At 40.0% G+C, this 18,290-nt stretch overlaps 1 protein-coding gene across 2 annotated transcripts in view; it reads right to left on the reverse strand.

Annotated features, from left to right (window-relative positions):
* Window positions 1-226: 226 nt before the first annotated feature.
* The window catches only part of A1CF (APOBEC1 complementation factor), a 605,281-nt gene continuing 587,217 nt past the window's right edge, over window positions 227-18,290 (reverse strand). For both annotated transcript variants that reach the window (XM_044056418.1, XM_044056417.1), the window contains exons 11-12: window positions 17,018-17,148; window positions 227-485 (exon numbers count right to left, since the gene is read on the reverse strand). In XM_044056418.1, the coding sequence (XP_043912353.1) occupies window positions 334-485; window positions 17,018-17,148 (283 nt within the window). In that variant the 3' untranslated portion in view covers window positions 227-333. The remainder of the gene's footprint in view (window positions 486-17,017; window positions 17,149-18,290) is intronic.

Below are 18,290 nucleotides of genomic sequence, written 5' to 3' on the forward strand. Positions count from 1 at the left end.
TTTTTTAGTTGAAAGGCTGTCAGTGCTGTTCATAAAGTACTATATCACAGCTCTTTATTACAGTCTGTCTGCTTTGTACATGGAAAAAAATGCAAAGTTATAAGCTTTTTATAAACATGAGATCCCTGAATGCTTTCATGGCTGAATATACATTTATATACTTTACAAATAAAACATAGTTACTACTTGATATTTCATCTTAAGACTACTAAAATAGTTTAAAGAGTTCTCATTTCTGTTAATTTTTATTAGAAAAAAATCACAGTATATTTAAATCATTAGACTGAAATCATGAGACAAAGACTAGACTTTTCTTCAATGGCAAGGAACTCATCAGAATGCTCCATATCCATCTCCACGGGTTGCTACTGCAAATGCTGGGTATGTCTCATATGCTGGGTATGCTGCCAGGTCTTGCCCTAAAGCCATGGCTTGTTTAAGCTGTGTTGCTGCCACTGTCACAGCAGGACTTGCTATTGTATATCCTGAGCCAGGAATAGAAAGAAAATATTACAAAACACATTGTTTATCATCATCATCGAGTTTAAGCTGCTTTTTACATGCTCTTAACCTAATGTTTTTTCACTGATCACACTGTTAATTTTTATTATTCAAAAGTCTGGAAATAAATAGGGAGTTTATAAATGTATTTGATTTTGCAATCATTTATAGACTATGAAGTATTATAGAAAGCCTCATTATAACAAAGCTCCTCATTACTACATGTAATGATTGTTAGTTGTTGCATCATGGCGTATACTGTAGTAAGAAACATACATATTCTATTGATAAATACCAGTGGTCCTTTGGTTGTATAGCTTGAAAAGGCAGCAGTTAAATGCATAACACCAAGAATGTTTTACAATTTGTGATATTCTTATTTATATGCATTCCTAACAAGTTTCAGTAGTTAAAACACTGTCATGGACATTACACATTGATGTAAAAACATTAACTAAAGACAGTGATATAATAAATAATGAAGGCTGTACTACATACAGTAGAATGCTTTTTTCTTTAGGTGCTAAGATGACTGACAGCAAAAGGTTAAGAATGATGATAACCAAATGGAAGAAAGTAAAAAAAAAAAACACACAGTAGCAAGTCCACATGGTTTTATAAAGGAAACCAAATATAAAATCTACCACCTTTTCAAATTTATTACAGAAATAGCAAAAGTTTCATCCTTCTAGAAAATGCTGTTATTGCAGGTTTCAATATAAAGTCAAAGAGACGAAAATAACCCTGGCTTTCAGCATTATGGGAAAGTAAATAATAACAAAGACCTTTTTCCAATGTAATAAACAGTACTCACCATTTTAAAATAATTTGTCTTCCAGATTAAAAAAAAAAAAAAACAGTTTGCCCCTTCCATTTACAGGATAACATCTCCATGAAGTTTAACTTCCTGGTAAGTAGCATTGTCTAACAGATTTCAGAAACATAACTTTGCTTTCATCTTGCACTTTACCAGACAAATGCAGGCCCCTTTTCCAGATTCAGGATAATTCTCTAGTTTACCTATTTCCAAACACTCAGTACATGCATAGGTCTCCATTGTGGGGCCTCTCCCAAGACCTTTCAGATCATGACTTTGTTTCTCTCTCTAGTGTTCTTTTTCTTTATATACTCCCCATAGTATGGCCACCGCCCTGTATCTGCCCTTATTAACATTCTCTTTAATATTATTTTTAATGATCTGGCTGCTACTAATGACACAAATGAGGATGCTACACTGATAACTCGGGTCTATATTAGATCGCTGACATGGCTAAACAGCGAATGCCATTTCAACGACACATAAAGAGCGATCTACAACTTCCACAAATGACCAGAACATCAATTTTTTTTCCTAGGGGAAAAAAATCAGTAGGCCAACCACATATAAAACACTATACCAAACATTACAAAGTGGGGGGCTGTGCCCCTCACACCCCTCTTAACTAAATAAACCAACTCTAAGATCAAACTACAGTGGGGGAAAGGGCAATTACACCATGACAGGCAGGCGATTTTTTCCCTAGGAAAAAATTGATGCTCTGGCCATTCGTGGAAGTTGTAGATCGCTCTTGATGTGTCACTGAAATGGCATTTGCTGCTTTGGCGATCTAATATAGACCCAATAACTCTAGCTAGGTTCCTCCAAGACCTTCTGAAAAAGATCCAAACAGTATTGTCTTATACAGAAATGTGTCTCGGCACTTCTCACTTCCTGCCAAATCTTAAGAAAAACAAGTTATTGCCTTTCACTCCAAATTTGTATTCCCTTCAAAAAAAAAGTCTTAAACTCAAATATTTGTCATTATTTAATTACTTCAATCCTCAGCTATTTGCCAGAAAGGTACAGATTTTAGGAGGAATACACCAAAAATATGAGGCAAAAATCTGGAAATTCTGCGAAAATCTGTAGAGTTGAGAGTTGTGCAAACCATTATGTTCTGAAATGTTAAGAACACTAAACTTTTTATTTACTGCAATGTTTTCCTTCCTATAGTATTAATCCATCTACTTCCTGCAAGACCTTATAGTTACCAGAACTGTACAGACTTATACATATTGTTGTAAATACTTTACTGTATATACCTGTCTTGTAGTTATGTTTGTTTTTGTCTGACAAATGTAACTGCTGTTTTCTTTCTTTTTTTTGAGATCTGTCTGAAATTCACTTCTTAACATAAAAGTTCAATCACAGACCTTTTCTTCCAGGCCTACACTGAAAATGGCCTCTGCCCATTTGAAGTTTCCGGGTCAGTAAAATAAATAAAAAATAATGAAAAAGATTTATTTTTAAATTCATACCACACATCCAGTCACAAGCATGAGTATAAAACCAAACACACACACGCACACACACACACACACACACACACGCACACACACACACACACACACACACACACACACACACACACACACACACACACACACACACACACACACACACACACACACACACACACACAAACACAAATAACATTTGTTACCAGTAAAATAATTGATCTTTGCAACGTTTTTCTACCAATATTGATTAATCAAGAGCCAAGGTTCTGCAAGCACTCTGTGCTCTCTTTCCTAAACTATCATTTTGAATCATGATCCGTCTCCAGTGCAGAGCAATGCTGTCATAGGCTCGTCAAGTTTGTGAACTGCAGGGAGGAGCACATAGTACAGAACTCTGCACTATGTGCTCCTGTATCACACACTGTCTACTGCTTTTTCTATAACATGGGGGGAGCATAGAAGAAAGGGAGACTGAAGCCTTATCACCAGATACTGTGATGATATGAAGAGTATTTGATAACATGCCTTACTTAGCTTAAAACATATGTCAGGAATCTTCTTTGGTACAACCCTGTAGAACATCTACTACTGTTTTCCTAAGGGGCGCTGGAAAATTCTCTTGACCTGTATGCAGACTTATGAGGTTCCCAGGCAGGCAGCTTCTCCACTGCGGTCACTGTCTAGACATACTGAAGACTGATGTCAGTCATCCTGCACTGTGTGATCTAGTAGTAGTGAGGTGTCAGTGCAAGGAGCAGCTGCCTCTCTCTCTCCTGTCTATTGTCCATTCACTGTGAGCAAATTCTGCTGCCAGGAGCTAATGGGTCGGCATGCATACAGTTCTGTGCAATTCCCGATTACCCTGTCCTGGTGGTGCTTAATCTATCTGGTGCATGACTTTTGTACCTTTATATGCAATTCTGTTCTTCATATTCACTGGCCCAGGATTTGCATGACAACGAATCTTTGCACACTAGGAGTGTGCTGTGTGGTGAAGTATACTTTTCATACCTTACCACATGGCATTTTCCTACAGTGCTGTGTCTCTGCCATCTTACCTGTAATTGAATCATAAAGGATTGCCACTTATTAGGGTATAGCAGTAGAGCAAGGGGCATTGCTGTTTTATGACACTGAAGGGATCTGGTTTTATGTGACTTTCCACTGGTAGGAGTTCATCAACATATCTGTATGGGGGGGGGGGGGTAAAGGCAGGTTGATGTAGCAGATTAGCATGCATGACACCCCATTCTTGTTATCCTTGCTGTTTGAATACCCTGTGATGTAGTGTTCCTTTGATCTTTCATTTATATAGTACTGATACATTGCTCAACTCTATACCCTGAGCAGCTTTTCAACAATTGAGGATGTATCCAGCAGTGCAACACCATCTTCTAGCTCACAGTCCTTGTCCTTTTGGTTATTGCATTTTGACCAGCCTATCTGCAGATGTTATTGGCTCGGTGACCTTGTCTGATCCTGGGAGGGGACACTTGCATTTGTACTTGCACATTGAGGATAAACTGCATACAGTATACTAAGCTGTATAAGCACCTTCACAAATATTTAAGGGGTCTGAGATGACATTATGTGGTGTATCATAGGTTCATAGGTAGGTACTAGGCTATTGGCCCTAGGGCCTATATAAGCCTAGCCAAACCACACCCTGGCTTTTGCCACCCAAGAAAATTATTTTCCAGTGCCCCTGTCAAGCAGAGCCACAGAAGTGATCCCCCGGGTAAATTTCCTATCTCTCATCCAATCATCAAGATTTTTCTTGAAGAGTGCTAATGAGGAGCTTTGTTTGATATAGATAGGTATTTTGTTCCAGAGTATAGGAAGTCTCTGGGACAGCAATCTATCCCTCCATCATGTTATGTTTATTGTGGTGACAAGGTTTAGGTACCTAGAGCGTGTAGCTTGGAGGGATTGGGATTTCTTTAAGTGGAGCATGTCCAATTCCAGTTTGTATTCCATGTCCAACTCTAATTAATAGAGTATATAACATATTGCATGCTAACTATAAGAACCAATCAGAGGTTAGAAAGGATTGAAAAGAGATTAGTTAAGCAATTCACAAAAAAAAAAAAACAATGGAATGAAATATGCATGTCTCCCAAACATGCAACAAAATCTAGAAGATTTAGGACTTTTGCTTGGAAATGTTTACACATATTTTTTTTTTTTATACGCCAAGTAGACTCCAGAGAATTGCCCATATCAAATAAACATAAATAATTATATCAGCCTTGCCCCATATCAAATAAAGTTTATAAGTCTGTTAATGAAACAGACTGCAGCCATGGAATTAGAAGAGTAAAACCAAAATTTGTATTTAACCATGCTGTTGTCAGGACAATGATCACTGAGACCAGTAATGTAGTATTTATTTAAATTTTTTTTAACTGGGTATCTGGACTGGTTGAAAAATCCTTTTCAGCCTTTACTTCTGACAAACCAGGAAAATACATTTGTCTCCAATGTTGAAGAAAAGCCACATGTGTTTTAACCAAAACAAGGTTTTATAGACAGTATTGTCACACATGTAAAATGCCTTGATAAACAGTGGCATTTGTCCCGGTACCGCTTCAATAAACACATCACACCGAATGACATTTGATGGCCTTTACTAAACTTACATAAACTTAACTTTAATAGCCATTATTTATCAATTGCAACTGAAACATCATATAACTGATTGAATTCCAGCATCAACATCCATGTAACATTAACTAGGACAGCATGACCTTGCTCATCCTGACCAGTAAGTAGCATCCATACCGCCACTCACTCACTTATGAAGCAGCATCCCATCACTCACTTCATGTACCATTTATTGAATTAACACCCAACCAAATAAGCAAACCAAAACCAGAGGAAGGAACAGAAGAGGGCACACCTGTCCCTCTTCTCCACCCACCAGCCGGATCAGGCTGTCCCCCCTCTCTCCTACCAAAATTCCAACCTAAAAGCTCATTAAAAGGCATGAAAAACATAATTCGGTATACAGCATCCTCTCTAACCAAACCAGATCCATGTCACCACCTCCCAATGTCCTAGGTCATAAATAGCTAAAGTAATCAACTGCCTAACTGGCTAAATTCCATCCCTCTACAATGCTAAAGTGGCCCACCATAACCTCATAACCTAGTATAACCTCTGTATATATTTGCTAAACTCACTTACCTAACCACCAATAGTAACTACACAACATTTCCCCAGGTCATTACCTGTCAAATGCATCACCAACACCAAGCCCTCAGGCAAAGCCACACCAAAATGGTATACCACCAAAGCTCTAAGCCCAATGACACCCAAAACAAAATCTGTCTAATTACATCCCCTTTCTCCTCCCAATGAATATACTAATGACCAGAATGAGATTTCATTCCTAATGGATCAATCACCACTAATTCTGCCATCAAACCCATTATTATAAAACAAGAAAGCATATGGCAACCAAGACCACCCTGTTTATGACATCAGTACATCCATTAACAATAAACCGACAAAATGCAATCAGTGGCCTTCCCTAAACCCATGCCAACCCTGGCAACTGACTTACTTTGCCAGTAGACAATGTCTGCCAAACTTCACACTATCAAACCTATCCTTCCAGCATAAAGCACCGCCCAAATTTAGTAAATTAGCCTAACCTTGTTACCTGTGGAAATGAATTAATTGCAGCTAAGAACCCCTTGACCCACTGACATGTTCCAGTATGTTCCCAAGCCTGAACCAAATAACTCCGCAATCTGTGCCACCATCTCCTAACCTCTGGTGGCTACAGCACAGTATGACCAAGCTAGCAACACCCTTCCATATACTTACTACTAAAAGCTACCCCAGTGTCCTGTCATAAGCATCTAATCCTTCTAACCCAGCCTAGCATGCCTCAGCTGACCGCATCAGCAACCATACCACTGTCATCTTGACCAAGTTAAAACAGACCCTATTCTCCCCAGCATCTCCTGCTAATACTATGCCTGATAAATTAAAACCGGCTTGACCATACCATATGCCTTTCTTATAAAAAGTGCCCCAAACTCCTGAAATACAAATTTAACCAATCTGGCAATGCCCTTATGTAAACCTCCCATGTAAAAATGTGCCCCAAACTTCCAAAGCAGCCTTTAATCTAAAACAACCTGACACCTCATCTAACAGGAACACACAACCCATACCGCTGCTATATTAATCAGATGAAAATAAATCTTAATCCCCACCAACTCACAGTAAGACCTACTCCATATTAAATTACAAGTCCAAATATTCAACATCCCCTCAGTCGTCCTTCTATCCTGCCATCCCCAAACCACAAACCAACCCCCAATTATGCCCCCTATCCCAACACCTCCTGCCACATTTGTAAACAAATGCAAATTTCCAGGAACAAACCTATCTGAAAACCATCCCAATGCACCACAATGGTAAACAATTCATCCACTTGTTAATCCTCACCCAAAAAACCCAAGTAAAATGGCTAACAAGCAACTTCAGGCTTGGCTTCCCCACTGAAGCTTTTCTTTACATGTATTACCTTAAAGTAATGCTGCAACTTATTAACCCTCCCCCCAACCACACAATGCTCTGTCAAAAACTTTTCACCTAGTCTTAAAAAGGAGCCAGATCATATATGTTTTTTGATTGCCTGCCCTCTGATACCAAATTCCATAAAGCACTGTGTGAAACTCTTAAAGTAGCATCAACCACTGAGCAAACCTCTGTATTGCCATTCCCCAGGAAAACTCAAACATACCACATTGCCCCAAGATCCGATTCAACATCACCTTATCATGACTGCACCACACCTGTGGACAACTTCAACTCCTCATAAATAACCCCCCAACCCACTCTACCTTGCACTTGTACCACCTTAGCATCACTTGCCTTCATGCTACTCCCAGACTGACCCAAGTTGAACATGTCTTAATGAGCAACTAAAGTAGGATCACCTGTGACCTCATGGTGTACCAATCCAGCCAGCAGCATATGTAGCCAAGCAGAATCCATCACCTTCATGCCACCGACTGATCCCTACACTGTGCTCATCCATCTATGACCTGATTAAAGCACTACAGCTACCAGCACAAATGTTGACTCAGTGCTCACCCTGCATTGATTTGCAAAAGAAAAGAAAACTGTAAATTCTCTGCACACCCAACCAACACATTCTTAGCACTGACAGCTGCCAAGAGCCCTCCACAATACACCAACAACTCCTTTTGCTTCCAATAAAAGAACATACTACAACAATAATCAGTGTAACTTGACCACTACTTTAGATGACCTATTAAAATGTAGAATGCAAGTGAACCAACTGAAGTATATTCGAATTAACCATGCATATAAGGGATACTTGAAGCGGCAACATACCTTGGTCAAACTGCAATTCCTGTACAAAACTTGTGTAGCAGTTTACGGCCAGTTCAACTTATTTCTTCAAACTGTCTTGGGGTCATTGTGCACGCAAGTACTACCGGAGTACACCAGCACAATCAGTCTTACCAAAATTAAAATTTTAAACATACATGGTCACCTGATGGAAGATGCCACCATGACAGCTTTACTCACCACAATATATCTGCCAAAGAAAAAAAATTACATCCATAGCATATGCCCATACCTCTCTCATGCGGTCTACCCTGATGAATGCTCCCCCATCTGAGGTCACCTAATTTCATGTTCCTGTATACCAACGCAATCAGTATTGCCCAAATTAACAATGTAAACATACATGGTCACCTGATGGCCTGGAAAGAACAAATAATTAAATATCCCTTTCAAAGTTTGAATTTGACCCTGAATGGTTTCCGCAGTCTGCAAAACAGTATGTATTTAAGGTATATGCAGAGAATAAAACATTTTTAATAAAACTTGCAGCCAGCGTTATGAATTCTGCAACTCAATTGTATGTTATTGTGTGATGAATTCAATCCACAGGGAATTGCAAGAAAACACAAATTCCTTAAGGAAGAACCCAAATATGATAAAATCTCTGGTCAGTGTATAGGTTTTCTCAGCCCTGTGATTTACCACCCCCCCCCACTTTTTTTTTTTTTTTTTATTAGTATCCAACTCTCACCCTTAAATGAGTGCACTTGATGGCCATGCATCAAAATTCCCCAACGTGCATAAGGAAGTGTGATCACAGTAAAAGATTTCCATGTAAACATATGGGAAGAGAAAATGCAAATGCCATTTTCAACTTTGATAGACTAAACGCGATGGTACAACAACCCCTCCATTTACACCTACAACAATCAATGAGACAAATTACAATGAGATGGCCAGTCAAACTGAGATGTGCATCTCTTCCATACCTCTCAACCTCTTAGGTCCAGAAGCATGGACAAAGCCCGCAAATGTGGGTGAGGGAGGATGGGGGAGCAAAGGCCCAAAACCAGGGACATATCAAACATTTCTCTTGCAAATATAATACTCAGTCAGAATAAAATGGTTTGTATCAACATGTATCTCCTGAAGAAACAGAACTCTAAAACTCCACTGTATATCCCCACCTAGTGGCTTCTTTCCCCAGACCATTCCCATGACCCCCAAAAATGATGAGAAGCAGACCAAAAAACGACACACAACAAGAAAAGAACATAAAATCCATAATGAAGTGAGGCATGATCCCTTGATTGGCACCTGTCCTATTCTAGCTGGTTGTCTTAATCTGTCTCTGCCCCTACATCCTGTTTAACTGCTGATGTCCTTGAATGACCCATGCCCATCACACAAATGACCCCAAATCCCCTCCCCCACAGTATCTGGCTGAACTGTGCATGAGTAGTGACAGACTGTTATTCACAGTTATACTACTGCCTGAGATAGAAACCCTCAGTAAACTGGGTTCACCTCAGCAACCCCCCCCAATGACCCCAAATCCTCCCCGCAATATCCAGCTCAACTGTGTATGCATCGTGACTGATCATTATTCACAGTTATCCTACCACCCGCAATTGAAACCCTCAATAAACAGGTTCTCCTCAGCAAGCCCCCAACAGTAAGGATAAGGGCAATCTGACTTGCAAAAGACCACAAACCAGCAATTCAAATAAATGTCACAAAAGAAAACCACAAGGCACTACAAACATCTCACCCCAACAGCTCCACTAACCACTAAGCAAACTGCAAGAATAAAAGGCCTTGCATAACCATACAAAGTGAAAGACAGGAAGTCACTGCAAACATTCAGAAGATTACAAATTTTATGAGGAACCCACTTAAGATGTACCGACTAAACTGAGGCAAATCTGGATGGTTGCGAGCTATGGTTCCTGCCCTCCCCTTAATCATATGTCTCAAATCCTTAAAACAAGAAATCTTTCCAAAGCCACAACTGAGAAGGAACTAAGACCCAAAATAGGAACAATTTTAAATCATTTAAATATCGCTCGTACAAGCTTAGAAATGTAATAGAATAATAGATATTGCATTAGCATGCACTTAATAAGGATATGCCACCTAAAACTCAATATTTTTTTTTTATCCATTAAAAACCACAAATCTAAGTCAAAATCTGGACAGTTGAGAGGTATGCCCGAATGGCACAACCATGTGTGGAAGCCATCATTACTCAGGTGCCTTGCAGCCCATGAAAATATTGAAAAGCAAGAAACAGCTTGGCCAACCACCCCAACATTGAACTAAGAACACCCATAGCAGGGTCCTCCACAATCAACCTCTGGAAGCATACATTACAGGAGAATACAACCTTGGTGCTATTAGAACATTGGGGAGGGAAGGGCCCTGCAACAGGGGCAGACTCCGATCACTGCACCCCAACCAGAAAGCATATCTGACCAAAACAACATAAGTACACGAGTCCTGGACACTCTGCAATATCTGTACCCTTGAGGGCAATCTTCTGTGCCACAAACAACATAGTGCACTACAAAAGCATGCTGTAAATACACTTTCAGTATAAAATAACTATTCTAGTATCCACATCTGGGTTAGAAACAGGGGAGATTTAAAATACCCTATTTTACATACACAAGATTTGTAAAAAGGATAAGACACCACACAACGAGGTACAATGAAATCAAACGTTTTCTACCACACTTCTTCAGTGTCACCCACAGGTGCTCCCTATTCACAAGTGATACTAGTGTAATATCTCATATCCACCCTGCCAGTGGTCTACTATACAGCCAACACAACATCATTCTCACTGTTATATCCCCACTCTACCTCCCCAACCGCAGCCATCCTCATATTTGCTAGGCAGTGTATGCATCCCCTTGGATCTTGACATTCATAGGAATATGTGCCCGACTGCACAAACTGCCTTGTGTTTTGCCAGTCATGAGACAGAACAAGAGATGTTCTATTGTTAAAGAAATGGTCACAGAACTAAAGGCAGCTGCAAGTAAGAAGGCCAAGCACATCTCCCACTGCGCCTGCGTGGTACACAACTGATATTCACTCATTCTTTTTTTTTTTGTTGTTCTAACTGATATGTCAGTGATACACCATGAAAACCAACAATTGCATGAAGGACTGACAAATATATGAGACAAAATCAAAGAGAAACAACCTGAGAGGTATGAAGCAAACAGGCCATCGAAAACACAACCAAAGCACACCAGTGTCTCTACATCACTTCTCAGAACACACCCGACTCCCATTAAATAATGAACCTCCAAAACATCATCATGACGCCCAGTTCAAAACCAATGTCAATGCCCCAGATTTTTGTTCCATCTAAAGCCCATTGCTCCTCCCTAACTGTTGTCAATATTCACCAAGTCTAATTCAAAAAAAAAAAAAAAAATTACTTTTTCAGTACCATCATAGCTCTACTGTTTCCCAAGGCCTACCCATGTCCTGAACACCTACAGGTCATCTGGACATAGAACTTGCCTTAGCAAGTTCATGCCAAATGTGATTCCTTACCCAGTTACACTTGCATAAGCCCCCTTAAGCCCCTCCCTACCCATACCTCATTTCCTCACAATCATCCCAACTTCCCATTTATCCCTTTCCTCGCCCCTACCCTTGTCAGTCCTACTAATATATTTAGCTAACCCCACTCTGAAGATGCCCCAGGACAAATTGGTTTGTTACCAAACCACATTTGTAAAAAAAGAAGAAATACCTTCCACTACCAAAGGTGGTATGCAGGTAAACAACAGGATGCAAAATAAAATGAATGCTGTACCACCACCACAGCCATAACTGTTAAAATACTTTATTGACCAAGTAATATAAAACATTGCTGGACCATAAAACAAAATTATTTGTCCCTTTTTCAAACAATAAGCACTTTCGGTAATTCTTCTTTAGATCGTAAAGGAAACCAGGACTTAGCTTGGTTATTTAAGAAACATCATTATCCTATCAGAAACCACAAATTGGGACATCACCCTCCTTCTTGTTATAAGCTCTTAACCGATCTAAAATCTGAGAGTGTGACACACCTCCTTCTCAACCAATGGTCGGTCATCTTGTTTTTAAAATCTGTCTCAATGGTATTATGGCATTAAGGCCTGGCGGACGATCAGCACGTAGGTTGGTTATCCATTTTATCTCATTTTTTTCTGTCCTGTTGACAATATCACCCTGCTTCTTCCCTACATAAGTGTTTTCAATCACTTTAAAATTAAAATATTGTGTAGGAAACTGGAGAATATGAGCAGGCTCCAATTTGTGATTTTTGATAGGATAATGATGTTTTTTAAATAACCAAGCTAAGTCCCAGTTTTCTTTACGATCTGAAGAAGAATTATTGAAGGCGCTTATCGTTTGAAAAAGGGATGAATAATTTTGTTTTATGGTCTAGCAACATTTTATATTACTTGGTCAGTAAAGTGTTTTAACAGTTATAGCCATGGTGGTGGTACAGGATTTGTTTTGTTAACCCTCATTTGTAGGTTCATAGGTTCATAGGTTCATACTAGTCTATCTGCCCTAGGGCATTTATAAGCCTAGCCAGAATGTGTTTGGCTTTCGCCACCCATTTTAAATTTATTTTGCTATGCCCTTTTTCGAGGTTAGTATACTGTACCTCTATCTAACAGTGACACAGAAGTGATACCCGGGGTAAACCTACGATCTCCCATCCACTCATCAATATTCCTCTTGAAGAGAGTCAATGAGGGACTCTGCCTAACCTGGACTGGGATTTTATTCCAGAGTGAAGGAAGCCTCTGGGTTATGAATCTGTCCCCCAAGCATGTCCTATTTATTTCAGTGCTGAGGTTCAAGTCTCTCGAGCGTAGCTCGATGGGATTTGGATTTTCTGAGGTGCAGCATGTCCATTAATTCCGGGTTGGACATGGCTTTATACGTCAGGCACAGATCTCCTCTGAACAGGCGGTATGCCACTGAGTAGAGCTGGAGTTTCTTTAACCGGGCAGCATATGGCATCTGTTTGAGCCCTTTGATCCTCTTGGTGAAGTACTTTTGGGGTCTTTCCAGTTGCTGCAGGTGTCTGGTAAGGTACATCCCAAAAGGGCATTGTACTCATTATGGGCCTGATGAGGGATGAGTAAAGAGGCACGATGACCTCCCTGATCTAGATGTGAATCCTTCATGATTAGGTGGGCTATATAAAATGTTTTTCTAACCACTTTGGCCACGTGGTTGTCAAATGAGAGATTGCTATCAACTTGGGTCCCCAGGTCCCTAATTACTTCTTCTGTACTTAATGGATTTCCACCTATGTGGTAATTTGTGGGCACTTTGTTTTGCCAAAGGGGATGACTATACACTTTTGGCATTTAGCTTGAGGCCATGGCTCTGGCACCAGTTGTCTGTTTCTATGAGGCCCTTTTGGAGGATGCTTGTGTCGGCTGGAGAGTCGATTATGGCACCCAGTTTGCAGTCATCTGCGAGCTTGGTCAGCCACAGTCCTTCCGTGTTGGCCTGTACCTCCGAGAAATATATACCGAACAAGAGAGGTCCCAGGACTGAGCCTTGTGGGACACCACTTGTAACTGGTTTGGAGTCTGACATGGCTCCAGCAATTCTAACCATGTGGGTTCTGTCCTTGAGCCAGTTTGCAATCCATCTAGTGACATAGGGGTTTATATTTAAGCTGGTGAGCTTATCTATAATGCCCGAGTGGGTATTGTATCGAAGGCTTTTGCGAGGTCCAGGTAGGCTGTGTGGACCACCTTCCCTCGTCAATGGCCTTGGTGACTGTTTCAAAGAAATCAACCAGGTTTAAGAGGCAGGATCTGCCCTTAACAAAGCTGAACTGGGTAGGATCCAGTGTTTGTAGGTCCCCAATATCTTTATTTATGAGGTCCATGATGATCCTTTCCATAGCTTTGCAGACCAAGCTAGTCAGGCTTAAGGCTTATAGTTTCCAGGATCCGTTGAGGCACCACCTTTATGGAGAGGGACCACTGTTGCTGTACGCCACTCTTTGGGCACATATCCTGTAGTAAGGCTGAGATTGAACAGTAGTTTTATGTTTGGGTTTAGCTCTTCTTTGAGTTCATGTAGGACGCAGCCCGGGACACCATCTGGTCCCATTGATGCTGTGTTTTTTGCTTTGGAGAGGGCGGCTCTTACCTGAGCATCTGAGATGTCAGGGGGGCAGCACTCTGCTGGGATAGATATTTGCCCTTTTGGTGGGGAGGGGGGGGAGAAGTTTGCGCTGAACCTGTCAGCTAGGATCTTGGCAATGTCTGTGGGTTTGATGTATTTTTTGTCATTTTGGACTAATTCTGAGCATATCTGGGAATTACCACCCAGGTTCCTAACATAACTAAAGAAAGCCTTGTGATTATCCTTAGTGTCCTGTGCAATTTTTCTCTCGAAGCTGGCCTTAGACAATTTTATGTGTGCCCGTAGTTTTTTGCTAATACTGATCAGTGATGCCTTCCCTTTTGGGATTTTGCTTTATCATTTAGTAGCTTCCTCCTTCTATTGTATAGTTTGTTTATGGCTGGGGTCCACCAGACAGGACGTCTGCCTTTGGAGGATTGGGTCTTGGTTTTATTTGGGATCGCATGATCCATGCATTCCTGAAGGTGTTCATAGAATGCGTTTATAAAGGATTCTGCGGTCTGGGCTGTATTTTCCACAGGCCCGGGGCTTTGAAGGATTCCACCTCAGTTTTGAGGAGTGTAAAATTTGCTTTAGAGAAGTTTTTCACTGTGGTTTTCTGGGCAGGGCGTGGGGTCGGGATGTGAATATCCAGTGAGATTAGTTTATGGTCTGATCTTACCAGTGACGGATACACTTCTGGTCTGGAGCATAGAGTCCCCATGTTGGTGATGATCAGGTCCAGTATGTTTTCCACTCTTGTGGGAGTGGTAACAAGTTGTTCCATAGCATTTGATATAAATTTTAGGCTGGGGTGTTGGAGCTAGAGTAATGCTCCCCCTATGTTTGGGTAGTTGAAGTCCAATATAATGGTGTTGGAGAGACCTTCATATTTTCCAGTGTTCTCAAGGCCGAAAGGTTCTTGGGTTTGGGAGGGTGGTCTGTAGCAGGCTATAAACTGGATTACCCAGTTAGTTCCAGTCTCTGGAAGGCATGCTTTGTTAGGTGGTGTTGTTTTTGTCTCAATGGTATGAGGCATTAACCTGGTAGGTTGTGTGGTTCTTCCAGGTGTAGGAACCTGGTATGAGCAGGGTGCTCTCGGGATAACCAGGTTTTCAGATATCGATGTTCTCCATGCTAAGGAGAGTTTCGAAGGTGCATCTTGAGGTTTATGGCTAGAATAGCATTACTCGTTTTATCAGTGATACCTATGGAGGTGGCATTTACTACGCCAATAATGCAGCCATAAAAATGACATTACATAAACTATACTATCCGAATTTAGCTGCTATTCATAGTTCTAGAAATGTGTACATTACAAAAGATTTGTAGTACCACCAGAAAAAAGAATACTATTACAATGAGTACACGGATGAAGTACCCACACTATCAGTGAATTTCTCACAACTGCTTACAGATGCTGTCCAGGCTTTTACCAATTTACTAAGTGAAATGAAGAAAACTGCATTAGCTTTGTTTTGTCTTGTTTTACAGTGGGTTATATAACTGTCTCACATTTAAGCTGCAAAATCATGGCACTGAATGTTTTAAATTCAGTACCTCAATTAAGCTACATCATAATAATCATATTGTGTGTAATCTGCCTTTCAATAGCTGAGTGGTTGAATGAGACAAGGTAGCACAGACTACTAGTTGTGAATGAGTTAGGGAACTTTCATACTCAAGGTAGTAACTTTTAACTTGGCTATGCTACCAAGCTTAAATGTAACAAATGTGGCATGTGGACGTCAGCAGTCAATTTCTTTCTGAGTAAGGCACAACCTATTTTCTCCACATGATTTTGCCTACCTCCTTGTGTTACTCCAAATAAGAAGTGTGTAGGTTTCCCAGGTTAATATTACAAGACTGGTGTATCACTCACAGACCATAATTAGGTCATCTAACTAGATTATCACTGAATGACCCTGCTTTACCTCAAATCTTCCCTTTTTTACTTTTTGGTACGCTTGTCATGCCTTATACAGGGAAGATGATCATAGACAAGATTACATTAGTTCCTTTGAAATGATTTTTTGGGAGCATGACTTGTCTGTAAATCTCACTCTTTGGTTGTGATTCTAGTGAAAAGGAATTATGCAACACTGGCTATTCAAAACATAGCTCATACTAGGTAAACAGAATGTGTGTAAGTTGGGTGCAGAGAGCTTTATGAAAGATACAGTAAGAAGGGGAGAAAAGATGCATCAGATAAGATAAGACAGTTGCGTTCTGTCCAAGGCATGTAGTTTTGGTACGCTTGTCATGCCTTATACAGGGAAGATGATCATAGACAAGATTACATTAGCTCCTTTGAAATGATTTTTTTGGGAGCATGACTTGTCTGTAAATCTCACTCTTTGGTTGTGATTCTAGCTGGACACATTAGTCAGTCTTCCCTGCCTATTGTTCACTCTTCATCCCCTTTGAAAGAAGCCATTTGACAACTATAATTCACATGACGTATCCAATACTTAAGTCATCTCTCATTCAATGTTATCTTTTAGGCTAGGCCCAGAAACACCTTCCAATATCTCTAGAAAAATATTAAATTCTTAAAGTAGAACAATTAATTGCAACATCAGTTGTTGTATGTGACATACAAACTGCGTCTCTGTGCTGTATGTTCTTTCCATGCTTTTCCAATGTTCTCTCCAAAGTGTCCAAATCTCTGATTTTGCCTTTCCTGTTGTGATCCATTGCACACATTACATCAGTTGCCCTGTTTACATACCTTGAAAAGTTGCGGCAGCAGGAGGTTCATTTCCTTCTGTCTGAATGCCCAGGGTGTGGATCACGTGTTCTGCTGCATATGCTCTGGCTTCATCAACAGACGAACATAGTTTAGTTGGCGTGAAGGGATGTCTGTGAATGAAAAGCAGATTTCATATTGCAGAAGTTTTATTTCACAGTGCCGATTAAGCCAGTTTAAAAAATTTTCTGAATTATAGTTCAAGAAAATATTACGAGTTCTAATCTATACAACCAGCTATACCATATTCTATCAGAATTTTTTTAATTACTTACTTCATCATTTTAAGTAAGGATTGACTGCAAAGAAATGTAGTTTTGAACTATGACGATCCTAATGGGATCATAGTACCATTTCCTGGGAAGTTTGGAGCTAGAAGACTCGAGGAAACTGAAAGAAATGACCACCTTTTACTTTAAATGCAGTGGAAATTTGTTGTATACGATTGTGGTATCCATCAAAAGTAACATCTGACAAAAAAAGGCAGGAACATGCTTTACCAAGTTAGGATTCACATTTCTGCCTTATTACTAGTGTTTACAGCTTTCTGCTTTTCCTGAACCCTGCAAACAGTGAAGCCACTGAATCTGTTGTCAAGAGAGGAAAAAACCTAGGGAGAATGAAGAGCAATCATTAATTATTTTACAGCTCCCCAGCCCTAGGGTCGAACATTAACATATTAGTATATAAGAAATACTTGGAATTTTCAAGACACTATATTGAAATTTGTGATCATTGTAAACCCATGGAATACTCAATCGTAATAAAATGGTCAGGCTGTAAGGATCACCACAGTTATAGTGTAAATGTTGTGCTGACTACATGCTGAAACAGTTGTATGGCATTGTGGGCTTTAAGCTTTGATTACTGTCACGTACAGTTTGCATTACTATTGGCAGAGATAAGGGTAATCTTCATACTACGGCTAGCAACATAATCCCACCCAGAGGCCCTGCCAGCAGAATACTTGACCTTGACTCAGCTATGCTCACTTATTACAGCTAACTGAGGGTTGTAGTTTACAGCTAATAGAGAAACGGGCACTAATAATCTTAATGCACAAATATTTTAACAGTAATAATATCATCAGCCAACAGATATATTTTTACATTGTATATGGATAATGTAATTTTACTGCAAAATAAAAATAAATTAATACATTTTATAAACACACACACACACACACACACACACACACACACACACACACACACACACACACACACACACACCAGGAATTATGCAACACTGGCTA

The sequence above is a fragment of the Protopterus annectens genome, chromosome 14.part0, assembly GCF_019279795.1.
Source record: "Protopterus annectens isolate FY-2018-M chromosome 14.part0, PAN1.0, whole genome shotgun sequence".
NCBI classification, from domain to species: domain Eukaryota; kingdom Metazoa; phylum Chordata; order Ceratodontiformes; family Protopteridae; genus Protopterus; species Protopterus annectens.